Source organism: Empidonax traillii, unplaced genomic scaffold (genome assembly GCF_003031625.1).
Source record: "Empidonax traillii isolate 1590-97213 ecotype Southwest subspecies unplaced genomic scaffold, ASM303162v1 scaffold7:size3022706, whole genome shotgun sequence".
NCBI classification, from domain to species: domain Eukaryota; kingdom Metazoa; phylum Chordata; class Aves; order Passeriformes; family Tyrannidae; genus Empidonax; species Empidonax traillii.
The window spans coordinates 2097088-2117691 of record NW_020955200.1 but is presented as its reverse complement, the minus strand read 5'-3'; the positions used below and the strand labels follow the sequence as shown (position 1 = coordinate 2117691).

Below are 20604 nucleotides of genomic sequence, written 5' to 3'. Positions count from 1 at the left end.
AATCAGGCACTTGTTTGTTTTGTCATGTATGTGTACCTACATTCAAAATGTAGCAGTTTGCAAAGGTACAGGGACACAAGGTCAACCACATAATTGAAACTGAGATATTGCCTCTCTTCTCCCTTTACTACCAAAAAAAAAGTAGAATTTGTGAATTTAGTTCTGCTGTCTTGGGCAGGAAGAGCACCACAGGAAAGGTGGTTCTTTGGCATGAGCTGAGTCCAGTAGAATCTCTGAGGCTCACAGTGCTTGGTGTAGGAGGGAAAAGGTGATATTATGCCTGATGGCTCGCAAGCTGAAAGCTATTGTTCAGGAAGGCAGGTGGAGGAATAGCTCATACAACATGACTGTGCCTTAAGTTTGCCCATCCCTTAAAAGGATAGTGTTACGGAAATACAGGCATGTAAACTCAGGAGTCTGGTGGTGGCAGGAGGGATTATGAGTTGTGTGTCTGCATAGGAGTCTTGAACAGGGAATTGTCATGACCAAGTCTTGCAAACTTGCCCTTCAGAGCACAGAAAAAGGCCCAGGTGAGACCCGAGCCCTGGAAGCAGTACAGAGGTCAGGAAAGGGTGAAGGACTCATCTGAACCAGAAAATAATAAGCAACAGCAGATACCCAGGGAGTTACCTTTAAAATGCACAGACTTCTCTAAACAGATGGTTTTAGAGGTTTGATTGTATCAGGTGTTAAATAGGTTTACTACTAGCCTCAAAGACAAAGGTAGGAGGAGCATCATAGCACAGAGGGAATTTCAGGTCGGAGGGTTTCCACGGAATATGAAGGCATATAAGAGTAAACAAGCAATCTCAGAAGTCCTGGCCAGGGATTGCAGAGCAAAGGGCAAGAAGAGAAGCTGGCGGGAGAAACAAGCTCTACGGAATTTATGTTTGTTATGATGGTGTGAATATAATCCAGCTAAAGGGCACATGGCCACTGAGACCAGATCCTCCTGGTCAGGAAGGAGAGGGACAGAAGGTACCATAAAACTAGTTTTGGAGATGCCTCCTACTACAGAACTGTGGGAGTTTACTTGGCTGGAGAGGCTGAGGACTGATGGGAAGTTCACATATGCCTCAGGTGCTCTTAATTAAAAGCTTAGATGCACCAAAACCCAAATGTGGGAAAGGTTCTGCATCATCATGTAAACTAAATCCAAACAATGCCAATAGTTTTGCTACACCAGACAGCTAATGCACCCTTGAGTGCTCTAGGCATTTGACTCTCACCAGTGCTTGGTAGCAGGGCTTAGGCAAAGGTGTGGACCCATAGCTTGGTGATTTGCACAGTGAAGCTGAGGAACATTTCCAGTAGAGAGGAAGAACAAGTGGTGCAGCTGCTATCTAGATATCATGGTGTCAGACCAGCCCCTGTATCAGTTTGGGTTTTACTCTGCTGCTTTATTATTTGTGTTCTAGATTATTACTGGCTCAACAGACTGTACAGATGCTGGTATGTTGACAGTCCTGTGCTCACTGAGAGCTTTTTTTGGGGATTTTGTTTGAATATAATCTGAAATTTAGCATTTTAAGCCCCTCTTATCCAACCCATGCAATGTCACTTTGCCAGATCCTTTAGAATAGGACCAAAGAGCAAGAAGTGGAGCCAGCAGGACATTTTTTGCTAAATTCAGAATGCCATCTGGAACACCCATTCTCAAGGGTTAGTGAAAATGTGCAAATTGCTGGAGTTCTAATGGGCATATTTCCAAGATCATTCTGATTGGAAGTTTTGCCAGCTGAGTAAGGTTCGCAAAAATTCTCAAGATTAAGTTCAATGCTGCCTAATTCCCAGTTGTTTTCTTTTGTTTTCTGCTAGGAGGAAAAAAAAAAAAAAGTCAGGTGTATGTGTCACAGTGGGAAAGCACTCCAGAAAGGTTTGTTTAGCAATTGAGTCAACATGAAGAAGTGCACAGGTAGGACAGAAGCAGTGAGCAGGCATCACCACCCATAAGAGCACAACTCCTGCTTCCAGATGGATGTTTTGAAATTGCAGCTTTATGGATTTCCTGCACACTGTTGTGCTGAGGCACTGAAGACCATGTGGTGGATGTCATTGTGTGTCTTGCAGCCCCAGCTGTCAGGATCCATGCAGGAACAATCGCTCCCCTTTGTTGGCTGCTGTGTTGTGCATCAGGCTGCTACTCCTGTGCTTCTGGCCTTGCACAGCTACCAACCTGCAGCTGGAAGAGCAGGCAAGAGCCAATCTAAGATTAAACAAAGAGGATCTGAGGGAGTGAAGGCAAAGCACACTTCAAATACTGTTAACTTGTGTTACAGTTAACATCTGTTTATGATGAATGTGAATAGCCTGAGAGCACTCTATAAGTACCTCAAACTTGATGGAAAAGTCAGTTGAAACACTGGCTAATAAATTTAGAGTGAAATAACAAAAGTTACATTATCTTTCTGAATGCACATAGAAGTGCATTCCTCCTTTCTCAGTCCAAGCTGTCTCCTCTTAGTGAGCATTTGATTATTTAGATAGGACAGGAGCTTAAATCCAATGTTCTTTGATCCCAAGTAAGTGCCCTAAGCACCAGGCTAGGAGTTGGTCTCCCTCCAGTGCTCAGTTAATATTTAAGTATTACTGCAAAATGGAGGAAGTTCACACACAGAGAAGTCAAGAAAGGAGAAGTGGTGCTTGTCCCATGTACCCAAAAGCACTGATGAGGGCACTGATCTCAGCTATGAAAGTGCAGATTTTACTCTCTTGTGAGGTTTGGAAAGGTCTCTCCCAAGTAGCTTCTCTGACTGATAACCTACTTTTTATATATACTTACACATGGATATGGAGGCCCAGTCCCCCAGAGAAAGCCTTTTGTATGTGGTGCAAGGTGGTTCTGCTCTGACAGAGAAGCTGTAAGACTATCCTTTGCATCTGATACTATGTCACAGCAGGATATGAGTAGTACAGAGTTTCCCTGAAATTCAGAGTCTCAGCTGTAGCAGGTTCCAGCAGGTAGTTTTGCTTCTGGACTTTTGAAGGAGCTGCTGAGTGGGGTTTTGAGGATGTCAGAACCTTCAAAATACTTGCTGAAAGCAGAACTTGAATCAGCCTGTGCTGTTTGTTTAATCCTAAATACTGGCAGAATAAACCCCTTGCTGGAACCCATCCATCCATCACCTATCCATTAGGCAGTGTCTGTGTGATCTGTTGCCAAGTTGGACAGCCACAGTTTAGGTGTTCCAGAAAGCCTTGGTTTAGGCACATGGTATATAGCATCCTCATCACTGATCTCACTCTGCACCAGTATCTGTACCTTGTTGCCATGTGTTTTAATGATCTGATTTTGGAAAATCTTTGAAGAGGAAGAAGTCTGCTTGAAAGGTCTCCAGTCTTTCTGCCCTGAAGATCCATCTTCACCAGCGTATCTTGCATGTGGACACTCAGTCAGTGTCCCACAGGAAATTGCTCGTTCAGGATGTATGGGACAAGCAACACACTGGGGAGAAAAATGAGAGAGATCTGAGATGGCAGGGATTCTATGGTAAGGAAGATAGCCTCATGTTATATTTTTCCCCTTTTGCAATAAGCCGGACCATGTTCTTGACATCTGCCTACAGAACCTGTCATACTTCAGTAGGCACTGAGACACACAAGAATGGTGACTGAGTGGGATCACAGGAAAAAAATAAAGAATTGTTTATCAGTGACATCTTTAAGTTAAGGCTTGTGGTTCTGGTTTCAGTTATTACTGGGTACCAAGATTTCTTTGAAAATGTCAAGCCCCAGGTGCCAGAGGTACAGGAGGATTTTGGAAGAAGAAAGAGGGGATTGGATTCTGCCATTTGAACCATGCAGATCTAATTATGCCAGAACTATTTTGCTCTTGCTTGATGGCAAGAGATTTTGCAGTTTGGGCTTTCTGTATTTGTGTGCTTTCCCTTCTCCCTGTTCTCCATCAGTTGCTTCAGTTTTCTGGCAGGAGGCCAACCTTGCTGCCATTCAGTCGGGCTGGGCCTCAGGGCAGGTGCTGCAGGCAGGGTGGGCATCCCTGCAGCAGGAGGTACTGGCTGTGTCATGGCAGTGGCTGAGCTGGAGCCATGTCCCAGAGGTCAAACTCTGAACCATTCCTCAGCTTTTATACTTTAAACAGTGGCTGCATTACCAGGCAGCACAATCCTTCCTTGTACTCAGTGGTTTCATTTTCAGTAACACAGGTCAGTGAAGGTTTTAAATCCCTTGTAATTGGTCTAATTGGGTGTCCATCCATTCATGCAGCCATACCTATTTGGCTTCTAATTCATGTGTGTGGTGGTTTTAATCTAGGCCTTCCCTGGTTACCAATTTGTAACCGAGGAAGGGACAGTGTTCCCAGTATTCCATACGATTTTTACGTAAATCGTTCTTCTTCCCTTCGTTCTTCTTCCCTTCCGCCGAAATTCGGAAACAGTGAATCCCTGCATTAATCTCACTTATCTAAGGCTAAAGCCTACAACATCCACTAGCCTGCCACATAAAAACTTAAAAAATACTGACCATATCTACCAAACCTACTTTCTAAAAAATGTAATAAAATTTATTTTACTAATTATTTTACGAATTCTCAAGTTTAATTACACATATCTATTCAATATCCCTTTTTATTTCCTTTTATCCCTTTTTTCTCCTTTCCCTATCCCTTTTTGAAAATATTTAAATTTCCATTTACTATATACACAACATATATTTTTTAATATAACTAACTTAATTTTCAAATTCTTCAATTTACAGAATTTTTTTTCTTTACCCTAAAAAACCCACAAAAAACCCCCCCAAAAAACCAAAAAACAGAACTACTACTAAAAAATTAAACATTTAACAAAAAAACAAATCCAAACCATCACAATGTGTGAAGCAGCATCATTAACACTACTGGACAGCAAACTGTCCTGCATTAGCTAGTGCTAGTACCAGGCTCTTGACTCATGGCTGTGTCCAACCCCTCTTCTGTCAGCAAGGAAGATGGTTTGAGCCTACTGAAACAATTCATCTTGACCAGACTTCTGTCTGCACCAACAGCAATATTTGAATGTCTTCCATGAAACCAGTGCTCAAGCAATTTTAGTAATTCACATAAAATTAGTATTTCATTCACTGCAGAAGTTCATTGTGCTCCAGTCTTACTGCATGTCCTGTTACACACTGAGAGAGTTGCCCAAGTGGGTGATCATAAACTGTCACCAGCTTTCTCATGCAAAGCCTCCCTCCCTCCCAGGAAAAAAAAGTCACTAAGGACTTCTCTGTCCCTTTTTTGACCAAACAAACTCATTTTTATTAAAGCCACTGTGAACTGCAGCTCCTAATTTCAGTCATCCCTGCACAAAGGAGCATTTTGAGGTGATAAGACCAATGACAGATGAGGGTACCACTACCACCTGTACTTGCGTTTAATGAGTCTGCTAATGCCCACTCTGTATTCTTTTTCATAAACTCTTCCTGCGCAAGACCACAGTGGGAAAAATCTGAAATCTCCTGGGGTAGGGAAGAAAAGCGAAATTATTTATCATCTATTCAGAATAAAATTGAAATGGAATAGAATAAAGTGGGCCTGTCTTGGGTCATGCAAAGTAGCTTGCAAGTGTAAACTTGCACAGGAAGAAGAAATGAAACATTGAGATAGTGGGCAGGGAGAAGGAAAAGGTAGAAAAGGGCAGGTGAATCAAGAGGGCAAAGACTGAAAGGATCTGCAATGGCCTTTATATCCATATGGTATTTCAAACAAGACAGGGTTGCAGGAGCAGTTCTTCAGACTGCAGAGAAGACCAGTGAAGCACCACCATTAGCTTGTAGTCAGAGTAAACCATGTCTCTCACTACATTCCTGGTGGAACAGAGCACAAAGAATGGGAGTCTGCAGATGCACCTATTTCACTTCTTAATTCCGCAAGCTGCCCTTGATAATTTTTTTTTTTTAATTTTGGGGGTAATTTTTTAATTAATTTTTAAATTCATCTCTTGATAGAAATCTCATCTAAGGCATATCTTAAAATGTTAGTAACATGTGACCAGCAAAGGAATCAGTGTATAACAGCACTCTGTTCTGATGGTTCATTCTGCTCTTTCAAGCTTTAGTATTATTACCCCCAAAACTAGAGTAGAAAAATCATACAGAAAAGATATTTCTTGCCTGAGACATGGCAAAAAATCCATACCTCCAGATGGAGGCAGCATTGACTTGCACTGCAGCTCTGTGGGCACTGCCTGCCCAGCAAACATATGAGCTGCAAGACCTGTTTTCTCAGAGGACTGTTCCACAAACATCTCTGCTGCTTTACAAAATAGCAAATACATCTACAAGCATTGCTAGGTGGACAGTTATCTTATGCCTTGCATTAAAAGCCTCCTGGAGGAACACTCCACCCCTGCTTTGCACCTATTGAGTCTGTCACTGACACCACCCCTTTAGGCTGGTGTCATCCCTTACAGCTTTGTGATCGAGGGGAGTGGTGGATCCTCAGGCTTGGGAAGAACCCCTGAGGGCCCGGAAAAGCCTCCCTCCCCCTTGTGTCTCTGCTCTGAGAAGTCTGGAGTTTAATGCATTCAGGTGCCAGGGATTATGCCTGGCCTACTTTCGTTCGGGCACTTTCCAAGTGGCTGTGACAGCTTCTGTGGGTTTGTGTTGCTGAGGTGGTGAAGCCATTTTCAGCCACTGTACTTGGGAGCTCAGCAGGGGGTGGTGGATGCCAGTGGCAGCTGGTGATCCAGGGAACACAGCTGCTCGTTCCTATCCATGATCTCTGCTGCATTCCCTGTCCTGCATCCCTGCAAACTAGGTCTCCTGTGGGTAGCAAGGCGTGCTGCACCACAGCAGTCTCCTGCAGCCTTGGTGCGCTCCCCCAGCCAAGCCCTGAGTTAGTTCACCGGGGACTGCAGTGCCAAATATACACAAGGGATACTGAGCAAACCCTGCTTTCCCTAAAGCTTTGTGGTTGTGCTGCATAACCTTAGAGTGCTTTCCCCTGGCATATGGAATGGGTGTGTGGGGTAGCCATGGTGGAGGTGATGCTGCTCCCATCATGTTTCACAGGGAATTCCAGAAGCAGGGCTTCATTTTCTTTTGCCACGTGCAATTTCCAGGGAGCAAGGAGGAGGAGCTCATTGTCTTGAGGGCCAGATACTAAGCAATGCTTTTAGGCACACAGGTTGGATACTGCCTTGCCTAAAATGCAGGTGCTGCACCCCAAAGATTATGATGCTTTTTATCCTGCCTAGGCACCTCATCTCCCTGCTGTACAGTTGGGCACTTCTGCAGGCTGAGAGCTGAAGAGCTGTCCTGAGGTGGGTGATTTGAAACGTGCTTTCTGGAGATGGGGTGTTGCAACCCACCCCAGAAGGCAAGGGTAACCCAGGTTCTTCTTAATAGATCCTGTGAGGTGGATTAGGGTGAAATGGCACTGAATGATTGCTGTTTGCACAGATATATATATTTTTAGGGTTTATTTTAGAACAATTTGGTTGCAATGGAAGGCAGGTATGTAGCCATTTTAGTTGCTATCATTACTGTAGTAATACAGCAATAGGAAAGCATAAAAATATCACTTAAGAAAATGTACAAGGGAAGGAAGGAAGAGTAGAAACATATCGCCACCTGTGGATCTCGTGACAAGAGTTGGCTGTTGCAGTTTTGATGTCCATTGGTTGATGTGATCTTCAGTCTTGATCTGTCTGGGCTGGGGAAAAAGCCCACAAAACACAAAGTCTGAGGGGTTAATATAATGCTTGCTGGGAACACCCAGGTACCTCCCCTGAAGGGGTTGTTTCAGTTCTCTGTTGGAAGGCCTCAGAAATGAGTCTGGGGGCGCTTTGGGGTCTTTGATGGTGTATGACCCCTTCTAAGACATGACAGCTGCCTCTCACATCAGTGAGGTTGAGCCAGTTGATGTCCCATCAGACCTTCCCCAGGGGGAGGGAGGGGAGTTTTACAACAGTGAATTTCATGAGGGAGGACAACTGGCATGATTAGAAGCACCATCCCACCTCAAAGGATCTGCCTCTTACCTGCCTCAAAAACTTGTAGCCTCCAGTGGTGGGTGTTCACCCCCTCTGTCTTATGTGGATCGCCACCACACACCCAAAAACTCTCCTCCCGCTTGGCTGAGGGACAAGCGTGTGCAAACCCTGCCTCGGCAAATGAGACTCTGGGCTATGGCCTCCTCTGGCACTGTGTACTTCTCCTTAGACCTGAGATAATTGGACAGTAGTATTACAGCTACCTTGTCTCAAGTTTCTGTCAAGTGGCTTAACCCACAGTTCCAATTCCACTTGGGAGGCATATTCAAGGGGTAGTCTTGGTGGCTGAAGATGAGCAGTTGCTTTTTAGCACAGTTTGATACAGTGGGCAAAGTCCTTTGGTGATCTAAACAATGTTTGAGCCATTAACCATTTCAGCCTCTCACAAGGGGCAGGATGCCTCAGCTGCTCCTGCTGCTCTGGGCTGTAAATGCCTGACACAAAACCATATACTAGATGGCTCCACACGTGCAGGGTGTATAGCACTGTCTTCCCACACTCCTGGGGGGAGCTAGAAAGCTGTTCTGCACCTCCCACTGCCACCTGCTTCCACGAGCTGAGACAGAAACCATGAGATAGATAGCAAAAGAGCAGTACAAGTGAAACACTTGACTCAGATGCTGAGGGCAGGTGCTGGACAGGGTAAAGCTGGGGCAGAGCGGTGTTGTGAGGCCTCTGGACAGCTCCTGGTCCTGCCCTGCTGTGTAACTGCAGTTGTGACCTTCACGCATATGTGAGCCTACATACAGTTTTGATTAATTTGTTTTATACAGGCAGTGGTTGTTCAGAAAGTCTTCCAACCATGTCCAAAAGCATGTAGCAGAGAGCTAAGAAATGCATGTAAAACAAAAAAAAACCCCACCAAAGTCCCAGCTTGGGATGGCTGGCAGCTGTGCCTCCACCAGGCTCAGGTACTCAGCTGACTTGGCTTCCTCTGCTCCTTTTTCCCTGAATGAGGACTAGCATAGCCATGTGGCAAGGGAGGCAAGCTCAGAGGATGCAGCTCCAAGGCTGCTGTAACTAATGCAGTCCCACTCATCCAGGTGCAGCTCCGCTGCACACCAGTTGGTCCGGAATGGGGTGGCTGCCTGTTAGGGAGCACCAAACCATCAGGAGCCTCAATAGTGACAGCAGCTGTGGTATTAATCGAGGCTCACTAGGGCTTTCCTGGCCTGTGGGGTACCCATACCATGTAGGGGGAGCACGGGACTTCTCTCTGTGGCTGCAGGGGTTTTGCTGTACATGTTTGCAGCCCCAAGACTTCAGTGCTCTCCTTGACGCCTCCCCACTTGGTTGTCCGTGGGCTGGGATGACTTGTCCTGGGTGCAGGGTTTTCTTTTGTTTATTTTCTAACCATTCCAAATACTTTTGTTTAGTAGAATGTAAGTGTCAGAGGAATACTTCTAGCTTTCATTTCCCAAACCACTGTAGTGAGCCCAACATGAAAAGCATACAGGAACAGGCAGTGCTCATCTGTTGCTTTGAGTCTTCAGGTCATGTAAGGTTCTGCACCAGAGTGTGATTTTCATGTGGTTGGAGGGGTTTTTGGCTTCTACTGGAGGTGAGACTGTAACCTGATGAAGTGAGTCATCAGCAAGTCCACAGATTCCACTGGCATCATGGCAGGAAACAAAAGCAGCTTTTTCCCCTCAGCGGCATGTTCTCTGGCTCCTTGGCAAAGCTGGTGTGTGCTGACCTGCATTATCCCTGCCTCCCTAAATCTCTTGGCATCCTTTCCTCCCCACAGGTGAGCGACCATTCCCCTGCACATGGCCCGACTGCCTTAAGAAGTTCTCCCGCTCCGATGAGCTCACCCGGCACTACCGAACCCACACTGGAGAGAAGCAGTTTCGGTGCCCCCTCTGTGAGAAGCGGTTCATGCGCAGCGACCACCTGACCAAGCACGCCCGCCGCCACACTGAGTTCCACCCCAGCATGATCAAGCGATCCAAGAAGTCCAGCTCCAGCAGCTCCTTGTGAAGGCAGGGCTGGCCCTGGGAGGGGAGAGGGGAAGAGGCAGGCTGGGGCGGGGATGCAGGCAGTGGTGCCAGAGCACAAGCATCTGCTATGGTGCCGGTCACCCTCACTGTCCAAAAGCACATGTAGCCGATGTTAAAAAAAACAAAAGTACTCAGCACCTCCCTCCCTGTCCTCCACCTCCCCTGCTCTGCTCTGAGAACAACAGTCTGGAGCAAGTGGACTGCAAGGTGAGAAGAGGGAAGGGACAGCCAGCAGAGGAGGTGACCACCTCCTCAAACATAAAGCATTGATACTGGTGTACATACATATGACTGGGTGGTCTGGCCTGTGCCACCACAGTAGCGTGACCCCAAAGTCTTTGTGATTGCTGTGTCATGAACATGTTTTGTTGAACAGTGTAATGCTGCTTGTATTTAGAGTTTGTCGAGTAAAAACACTTTCCGAGTCACATAAATAACTCTCAGATAAAAACTCCATAGCACATTGTAGAAGTGGGTTTACTTCTGTGTCAGAGTGATCCTGCACTTAAAGAGACTGTTAGGAGAACATTACATATGTTACTAATAGCATCTGATTGATATACTGAGATAAGGGGAATTTATACTCAAGAAGGCCCATCAAATAAATGAGTCTTTTTAATTTTTCTTTGCATTACCTATACTTTTGAATATAAGCTGGACTTTTCCAGTAAAAACATGTATAATCGAAGAAGATACTTAAAGCAAAAAAAACCCCACAACAGCTCAGTCATTTTCTGACCATATGTGTATTTAGCTCTGTTATTCACTTATCTGGAAAAATACAAGTCTGCTTAGATAACGTGGTGGGCATGTGGGAGCTGAGCATATGTCTCTCATGTGATCCTACACTTTACTTGTCAATAATACAGTACTGTACTGTAGAAATGCCACTAACAGTGCTTTATTCTGCTGTGTTTTGTTTGAATGGGTGCATAATAGCAGCTACCATCTTTACAAACTGCTGCTTTTTTAAAGGCTTTTTCTCTTCCTACACTTGCCTTAAAGATTTATTCTCTTCATACCGTGGCCTAACTCCCTTTGAGCCCTCCGGGAGTTGTGTGTGCTTATGGGGAGAGTAGATCTTTCCTTAAGAGTACTCTGCTAATGGAAACACCTGAAACTTTACTGTAAGGAGCACTTCAGATGGGCTCCTTTGTCTCGACTGCTAATTCTCTAGAGTATGGGGGAAAACCAAGAGCTAATTTGAAATATGGAAGGTGTGTTGCAATACTCCTTATGACACAAGCTTCTCTTGGTACCTTGCTTTGTACGTGTTTCATGCATGGCACGTCAAATACTGATAAAGGCAGTATTACTTTTGTTTGAAAGCTATTTTTTGCTCTTTAAGAGGAGCAAAAAGATCACTAAATGAAAACTCTCGGACGTGGTGATTAGCTGAAAATTTCAAATTTTTTATGTTAAAAGCATGAAATTTAAGGGGTTTTCAGTGATATGTTTTTTTCCTCCCCAGCTGTGTAAAGATGGGAGAATACTGTTTACACATTATTTTTTTTCCAGAAACATTCTTCTGTTTGGTTTTTTTATCCCTACTACAGAGACTTAGGGCCAAATTCATCTTCTGAGTAATCACACTGAAACCCGAAGTGTTTCCACTACAGATGAATTTAGGTCACCTTGTAAAATTCTGTACATAAAAACTCTTGTTAGCACACCTGCAATTACAGTATCTTATTATCTGATAAAAAGCTTGCTTCCTAGAAAAAAAACATAAGAAATGAACTCAGAGACTAGAGTGTTTTCCTCTACAGTTGTATATGGCTTTCAGCATTAGAAATCAGTTTGCATACTGTGTTTTTACCTGTGTAGTTCGTGATAAATTCTGTCTATATGAAGAGAACTGCTTTTAAAGCATTGGGGATATTGAACAGTCTGTGGAATAAAAAGGGATGTGTTTTCTTCAGTGAAGACATCAGGAAACCAAGCACACTTTCTACCTCCGTTTCACCTTTTTGAAACATTTCTTTTAGAAACCAAACTTTAATTTCTCGTATTCAAATTGAGTCATAGGGACGTAGGTTCTTCACAATAAAAACTGGTAGCACTGGTATTTCTATTGATCTAGAAATACAAAAAGTGTTCTGCTTACCAGTACTGTTCATGCTGCCTTGAGTGGGGTCAGAGCCACAAGTAGCCCGGTGAAATTCAAAGGTGCATGCACGTTCATCTTCCTTCTTCTTTCTGAAGATCAAGCAAGATTTCCAGTCCATCCTGCAGTCTGGATTGTTGCCATTTTGTGGGACAAATGCAGCACTTGGAAAATTTAAGCCTGACCCTGTGAAATACAAGAGAACCTCACATTCTGTCAACCACAATGGGAAGCCACTGATAAGCAGCTGATAAGCAGCTCCTAAATCAGTACGTAGATGTTTTGGTCACTTAGCTACCGGGTTTAACCAATACGTGGAAGAAAAAGGGCCAGATTTACAGTTTCCACCTTGCTTTTTTGGGGTAGAATGCACATTTAAAGAAATATTGTTGTTCCTGCAAAGTCTGAAAGAATCAACAGGAGGGAAATACTTCGGTCCATGGGACAATGGGACATACAGGGCATGTGTCACCACTGCCGGTGACTGTTTCTGAAAAAATGGTAATGTATCCTGTATTTCAGCAGGCAGACAGGATTAATGTGATTCATTAACCACTAACATAATATGCTGGGAATAATCAGATTTGGGGATTTCATATTAATGTTTTGTTAATTTGGTTTGATGGTGGTTTGTGCTTTTTTTTTTTTTTTTTTTGTAAAAGCAAATAATGTCTTTAACACATAAAATAAACTGCAGGTTAGTTCTTTGCATCTTGAAGTTAAGTTTTGAAGAGTGTTGCAAATGTTGGAAAAGAAATGAAAAATCAGGTTCTCTAATACCGTATGCACGTGTTGTACTATTTTGGAAGTACTTAATAGTGCTGAAGTTAGGACAGCTCCTCTCCTTGGTTAAGAAAGTCAATTAGTATAGAGAAGTCATGGCTTTAAAGGTATAGCTCTGTAACATTCTTCTTTTTGAACAGTTTTTCATTACCTGTATTACAGATCTGTTTTCAGCTTACAGAAGGACTTAGCCCAGACTGGACACATACTTCAAAGTGCTGTTTTACAAACTAGTGATCTGTAACACTGTAAAATACCAACTTCCAACAGTTTAATCAGTTTTATTTTTGTACAGTATTCGTATTCTTTATAAGTTATTTTGCTGTCCTGTTTTGTAAATCACATGAAATTGTAAAAAAAGGAAAAGAAAAAAAAAGTAGGCATAGATGTTTTTGTACATATGTATATATATATTGTCCAAATAAAGAAAAAAGAGTAAAAAAACTCAACTTTGTCTTGAATGATTGGAGTCAAGCAGTGGTCATTGACTTGTAATCACTGATTACAATAAAAATCTTGCTGCACATGATGAAATCCATGGCTTGAGTACTGTATGAACCAGCTTTGAAAGTTTTAGTGTTGCTAGTCATTATGTGGCTTGGGTCTTGTTTCTCTGTTTTTCCCAAGTGTTTTCCCAGGTATTCCTCCTGCCAGTACAGCAGGGAGACGGAGACACAACTTGTAGTGGGGGCAAAGTGTCCCATCACCTGCATGCTCCAGCTCCTAAGACATCTGTCTCCTACTGCTCCATGGTTTTTGAGATCAGACTGGTGCTCTCCTTCACACAGCTGCTCCTTAAACTAATGACGCTCAAGCCTCTGCAGCCACACTGCTGCCTTGAGCTTTCCATGGTGTTGGGAGGGTTGGTGGTGTATGGAATAAAAAGCATTTGCTCAGCCTCTGAAGGAGAGAAGAGCAAGGAACCCTGTGCCAAAAAGCTCACTGACATTTACAGTCACTGACATTGCAGTTGCTAAAAGCAACTACTTAGATGAACTAACTTAACCTGGTGCATGGGAACAGTGCTAGGGTATGGCTAAAGGAAAAGCCCTGGACCCAAGGGAACACATAACCTTCCAGCAATGCGGGCAGAGACGGTCAAGTGGAAGCATGCCATCTGCATCTGGAACTAAACTTTTAAGTAGCCTCCAGATTTGACTTGATGCTGAGTTGGAGTTTCCTCTTCTTGGGTTGGATGGCCAAAGGATAGATAAAACAAACTCATCATAAGGTTTTCTTCATTTAGCTTGTCACTGATTTTAAGAATAAGGGACAGAGGGCTGTGGCATTGGCCTCATTCCCTTGCAAACCCATCATTAAAGACTTTCCACAAATTTACCGTTCTTCACCTTGAATCCCTAGTATTTTAGTGCTGTAATTGGAAGAGCTGCCAAAATCTTTCTAGTGCAGAGAAGGCCTTAGCCTTAGGAGGATGTACGACTGAGATCTCATACACTCTACAGAGCAGTCTTGCCAGGAGTGGTGTAAATTTTGACTTGACTTTGTACATCATGCGAAGACTTGGGTGCACCACAGTGGTGCTGGCAGACTTCAACAGTGGTACAGGGAAGAGTGACCCTGAACACAGATTAGCTGACTCTGAGAGCACATCTACAAGGTTGTGAGGGTCTCTTGTATTTTCCTTTTTCCTCTCTGCCAAGAACAGAATAAGGGAAATGTGCCATAAAATGTCTTAAAAGTCTGGCTCAATGCCTGCAGAGTGGTTCAGAAAGCTCCATACAAGGAAGGGTGGCTTTCTGAATCTGCCTGCTAGGTGACATGAATGACTTTGATCTCCATAGGAGTCTAGAACAATGTTGTTCAGCACTCCCTCTTCTAGGGCTAAGGAGTCAGTGAGGTTTCCTTTCTGCAGGCTTTCTCAATGGCTTTCTCAAAAGCTTTCTCAATGGTTTTTGCTTTGGAAACAATCTGTTCCAGGTTGAGCTCCTTGCACTTCCCAGCCACATCTGACAAATTTCATCAGCAGTAATTTAATGTGAACTCACACTTGTCAGACGACTGTACTTACCCAACTACTCTTTAAGGGACTGCCTTAAAGAGGGGGAAGCTTTCCCAATGGCAAGAATTTTGCAGTTACCACGTTTTCAGTGTCATGCTCTCCTCAAACGAGAAACTCCCTGACCTCTAAAACACCTCCTCACAAGTACTGTGGAAATCTTCCCATTTCAAAAAGAGAAGGTCTTGACTGCCATCAGTTCTAATCCTTAACAGATGCTTTTTTCTGTATTTTTGTAACTCATGTATGGCTTTACGGGTGAGAGAGAAAAGAATCCCTACTGCTTTTGATTTGTATTCTTGAAATTGCTACTGTTACTCTATTTTTACTGGCTTGTGGCCTCCAATTCACAAGGATAAACATCCTATCCCTTTTCATATCAAAACCCATCAGTCTCTATATTTCAGTGCTGTCTGTTGCCTCTTAGGCCATATTAACACCTGGGTGTCTGCACAGCGAAACACAAGGTACCAAGGAAATGGAGTGTGTAAACCACAGCAAGAGGAGAAATCACGAAGTAGATAAGGGCAGCTTCCCATGCCAAAATCCAAGAAAACCCTACTGGAATTCAGAACACATGGTAAAAGAAGACAAAGAACAGAGACAATATCAGAGTCCTTCTGACACTGTGCTAAAAAGGTACACAGAAAAGTCTTGGGCTTTTCCCAATGGCTTTTTTTTTTCCTCTTTTGGCTAATGGGCAGGGGCCAGAAAGACAACAGCAGAAGTTTCAGCAGACACAGATGTAAGTTGCATTAGAGCTCCCTGGAGAAACCACATTGGGTTTGGGCCCTTCTGCTGTTAATGACTGCTTTGCTGGCCTTGAATAGTGTTTCCAAGCCAAAAAACACTTTTGAGAGACTGTAAAAAGCCATGTATAACTGCTCTGTCAGAAAACACATTGTCAGGGAAAACCACAATTGTGTTACTAGCCTGTGCGATGCTGGTGGCAAATCACTGCCTCTGCTTTTCTGAATCACAGAAGATAATCCAGGCCTTATCTAGCAGCTAAGCTACATTCAGCTCTTATACTTAATGAACCATATTTCTTAGGGCTATCATTTTTAAACTGAAACATATCAAGAGGGGCAGCCTTACTGTAAATTTACCCATACTGAAACAAAGGAGATTCTCCCAGTATAACTAACTCCAATGATTTTTCATGAACATACTGATTTTTGACATACTGATGCTTAAGGAACTGCATACACACTGGCGACTGTACCACTTAATTATATTGGCATCAAGCCAGTATATTTTATACAGCAAAGTGTATTTTAAAAACTACATTTCTGACCAAAAAAGTTCTTTACGGAGAGTACAGTTCAGCTCAGAAGCAGATACAAAGTGGAATCATATTCCTCAACCACCACAGCCCACAGAAAACTGTAACATCAGTGGTTTTTCACCTGAAAAGACCTTTAAGCATCAGTGCAGGAGCACAAAGGCTGATACTGTTAGTGGTGTCTGAGAGCAAGTCCCTTTGCTCTCCTTCTGCCCATCATCTGCTTTGGATTTATGTTGTATTTGTAATTCAGGAAAACCAACAACAAAACCAACAAAATACCTATTAAAAAACAAAAATAAAACACACACACACACAAACCAAAAAAAAAAAAAAAAAAACAACAAAAAAAACCCAAACACAAAACACCACCACCACCAAAAAACCCAAATAAAGCAACCAACAAAATAACCTGAAAAAAACCCACAAACTAAAAATCAACAGTCAAAACCCACTCTATTTTCCATGAAAAAGCCATTACAGGACCCAAACTGAGGTAAACCAGTACTAATAGACAGCAGTTAAGATCAAGCTGCATACTGTTCACAGTCTACAGCTCTGGTTACAAACTGGGTAAGGGGGAATTGGAGAGTTTTCCCTTTAAATTACATCATCCTGATTTGCTTTGAATCATTCATGTTCCAACATTACCTGTGCCCTCTTCTGCTCTCTGTTCTTTTCCAAGACTCCTTGATATCTTCTGAGTTATCATCTGTTCCCTCCTTCTTGCAAAATCAGCTTTGACTGCCACTGTGCATGGTTCCTTATCCCCAAAAAAGTGAATTCTGACGTTCCTTTCCAGCTAACTTGCCATGTTTTCATATCCATGCTTCCCTGTGAGCAGGTGACTTGCTCTTCTATGAGTATACAATGAGCAAAGGTATTTGCCACGATTTCATGTAACTCCAGGTGCAATAATGAAGGGCATAACGTCATGTTTTGAGACTAAGATACACTCTGGGTTAGCCCTAGGCAGCAGGATAGTGCCAGACAGCCACTTGCTCACTCTCTCACAGTGGGATAGGTCAGAGACTCAGAAGAATAAAAGTAAGAAAACTCATGGGTTGAGATAAAGACAGTTCAAGAGGTACAGCAAAAGCTGCGTGCACAAGCAAAGCAAAAGGGGGAATTCATTCCCTATTACCCATCAACAGACAGGTTTCAGCTATTCCTCCAGAAAAACAAGGTTCCATCACACACAGTTGTTACTTGAGAAGGCATAATTCCAAATGTCCCTTCCTCCTTCTTCCCCTGGCTTTCACTGCTGAGGACAATGTCATACAGCACAAGATAGCCCTCGGGGGGGCTGGGGTCAGCTGTCCTGCCTGTGTCCTCTCCCAACTTCTTGTAAATTTCTTGTGAAATTCAGTGTGAAAACCAGAAAAGGACTCAATGCGGTGCAATTACGGCTCAGCAATAGCTAAAACATCCCAACGTTCCCAACAGTGTTCTTGGCCACAGACCCAAAGTGAAGAAAAGCTACTATGAAGAAAATTAACTCTATCCCAGCCCAAACCAGTACATCTGTCAAAATAAACCCACAACCAACCAACAAACCAACCAAAAAACCAACAAACACCCAAAAAAACCACTGGCCTGGTGGGGTTAACAAATAAATCAACAGAAAAAAGACTAGACAACTGGGGAATTTTACTTCAAGAGGAGCTGAGAGATGAGTGGAGAAAATCTGGTGGAATTTGGTGGAAACCAAAGAGATGGTGTCTGGGAGATTGCACCACTGGGAAAAGAGCTGAGCCACAGGAGAGGGTGGCTGCTATAGTGCTGGTTATCACCACTTTCCATTCTGCCTCTGCTGTTGCTGTTGGCCTTTATTTTTCCATGCTTTCACTGCTGACTTCCAACACTGCTACAGTCATGCCTGAAAAGCTTTCAACAGTGAAGAAACATCTGGTTCCTGCACTCATTTCCCTTCTCCCTGTTTAATAGTTCAGCATTGTCAATGGCTAAAGTTAGCACCAAAATAAAATGAGGTATAGCAACTGCTAAATGAGTCCCTGCTACAAACTCTGCCCTTCTCCCAGGCTACTGCAATATGCAAAGGACAGCTGGACCAATGAGCCTCATAGAAGCCTGGCTCTTGGCAAGCCTAGTTGGATTGCAACAGCACAGAAATACTCCCATGATTTTCAGATGTGCAGGCAGGAACAGGAGGAGGATTTTACTTGGAGCAGAGGTGGATTTAATTCCCTTCCTGATCTCCTTCCTCTCCAAATTACAGTGTACTGAATCTTGGTTTTATTCTCGATTATCAAGGCACTGGGAAAAATGCTTCTGTAACAAAAGGTTCTAGGAGAAGTTATTTGGACATTGTGTTTCAGTGAGTCAGAAGCGTAGCTCAGTTATTCACAGTGAAGCCAGCGTGTCAAAGTTCCCCCTGCTTCCCATAATGTAGTTCTGCCAGACATCTGCCATAAGATACTGTGCCAATCTGTCCTGGTTTAGGAATCATAGAATTAACTGGGTTGGAAGAGACCTCTGAAATCATCTAGTCCAACCCTTGATCCAAACCCACTGCGATTACTAGATCATGGCACTCAGTGCCACATCCAGCCTCGTCTTAAAAATCTCTAGGGACTGTGAATGGTACTCCCGAGTTCAGTGCCCTCACCGAGACTTTCCAAAACAGGTGCTGCTCCCCCTTGCTCTGTTTTCTCTCCCTGCTGTGGCGGGACAGAGGAGAACTGGGGGCACAAAAGGCAAAGATCATTGGTCAAGAGTAATTTACTGGAAACAGCAATAAGAAAACAAAAAGTAACAGCAACAATACTAAAGACAGAGGGTGTAATAATAATAATAAAAAAATCACTCAAACTCTTTGAGAACAGACAACACTGGACACCTTTCTCTGTGACATTTTCTGCACCAGAAGGAGCCCCTTCTCCCAAGGAGAGTCCCTTTCCCTCCACCCCCGACAACGACCTACAGTGGTATAGAACAGCATCCAGGTCCTGGTCATGTTCCCTCCCAGCTACCATAAAAATTAACTAACCCTGTCCTGGATGGAACTAGGACACAATCAAATCAGAAATAACTACAGCTCATCTTTCAAAAAGCAGGCCAAATAAAGACAGGGGAGAAGACAAGGAAATGATGCATGCAACACTGAAACAACTTCTATGAAATTATGACACATTTTTAGGTAGAGTTACCAGGTACTGCTGAGCTGGGACAGCCCTTCACCTCAGCATGGTGGTCCTCTGCCAGTACAGGTGGTACTGAGGATTGTGGGGTGCTAAGACAAGAGAAGGAATTCTGCACAATGTGGGACTCCTTTAACCAGCCACAGGACCCCTGCTCCATTTAGCAAATGCAGAGTAACTTAAATGACAGACTTCTTTCTCACATTTCCTTCCATGCCCCAGGTAAACCCCACTGTCCAGAGTGGACAGTATGGATAGCATCAAACAACATGCTAATATTTTGCCAAGAGTTTGTAAAACAGACAGATTTCACATCTTGATTATCTGTTTGCTCTTACATTTTGTTTTCAAGCAGACGCTATGGAATGGCATGGGAAGAGCAAGAAAGGTGAAAAATTAGGCCTTTTAGTAAAAGGTATTTGGAAAATTTAGAGACCTTTCCAAGGGAACAAGTAGGAAATTGCAGTTTCATGGAAGAAACCCAAGTTAGTTTCCTAAATCTACAGTAAGCAGCATCTGAATACGGTCCAGAAGCTTCTAGGTAGGAAGCATTGGACAGAGATCTTCGTAACAGAAGGCAACTTGTAATAAACCATAGACAAAAGCCTCCAGTAGTGTTAACTCTAAGTACCATTTGCTATGAAGCCTGGAGCAGGTTCGTATCCCGGCTCCTAAAGAGCACTTACCGTACTTCTCAGTAAGTGTCCTGCAGCCCAGCCCAGCTCTGTCATCTCAGTAGCTCTAAAAGCCTGGAAAACAGATGTTCCCAGTCAGCAACAACTTTGTCAGAACACATTTATTTTTCTTCCAGTACAAAACTAAGGTTCATCTAAGCATGTTAAAAGCAGTGTAGTGGTGCAAGAGTCTCTCCTCATTCTAGTTTGACTAAGTAATCTCTCCTAAATAACAATAACACACCTGCACAAGTACATGTTGTATTAAACACTTTTTTTTTCCCAAGATCTTTTTATTTCTCAGTAAGTCACAATTTCCATGCTGTTTCTCTCTGTTGCAATACATTAGCAGACACAGATGTTGGTTAGAACAGCAGATGGTGGTGGTAGAGGATCTTTGCCATAGTCTTCAGCTGGTCTAAACAACAGGGAAAAGTACCTATTTTTGGAAAAAGCTCAATTTATACATCAGCTGTTAGGACTATTTGGGGTCTTTCCACTTCTACATTTTTGAGAGGTCCTGTCTAGTCAGCAGAGAAAGCTGGATAACACATGTATATTTAACCTCAACTCCCACTTGTTC

General features: G+C 43.3%; 1 protein-coding gene across 1 annotated transcript in view; it reads left to right on the top strand.

The window, feature by feature from the left end:
• Positions 1–13233, top strand: part of KLF9 (Kruppel like factor 9) — a 16698-nt gene extending 3465 nt beyond the window's left edge. The window contains exon 2 of the mRNA XM_027881365.1: positions 9717–13233. Within this exon, the coding sequence (XP_027737166.1) occupies positions 9717–9974 (258 nt within the window). The 3' untranslated portion in view covers positions 9975–13233. The remainder of the gene's footprint in view (positions 1–9716) is intronic.
• Positions 13234–20604: the final 7371 nt, after the last annotated feature.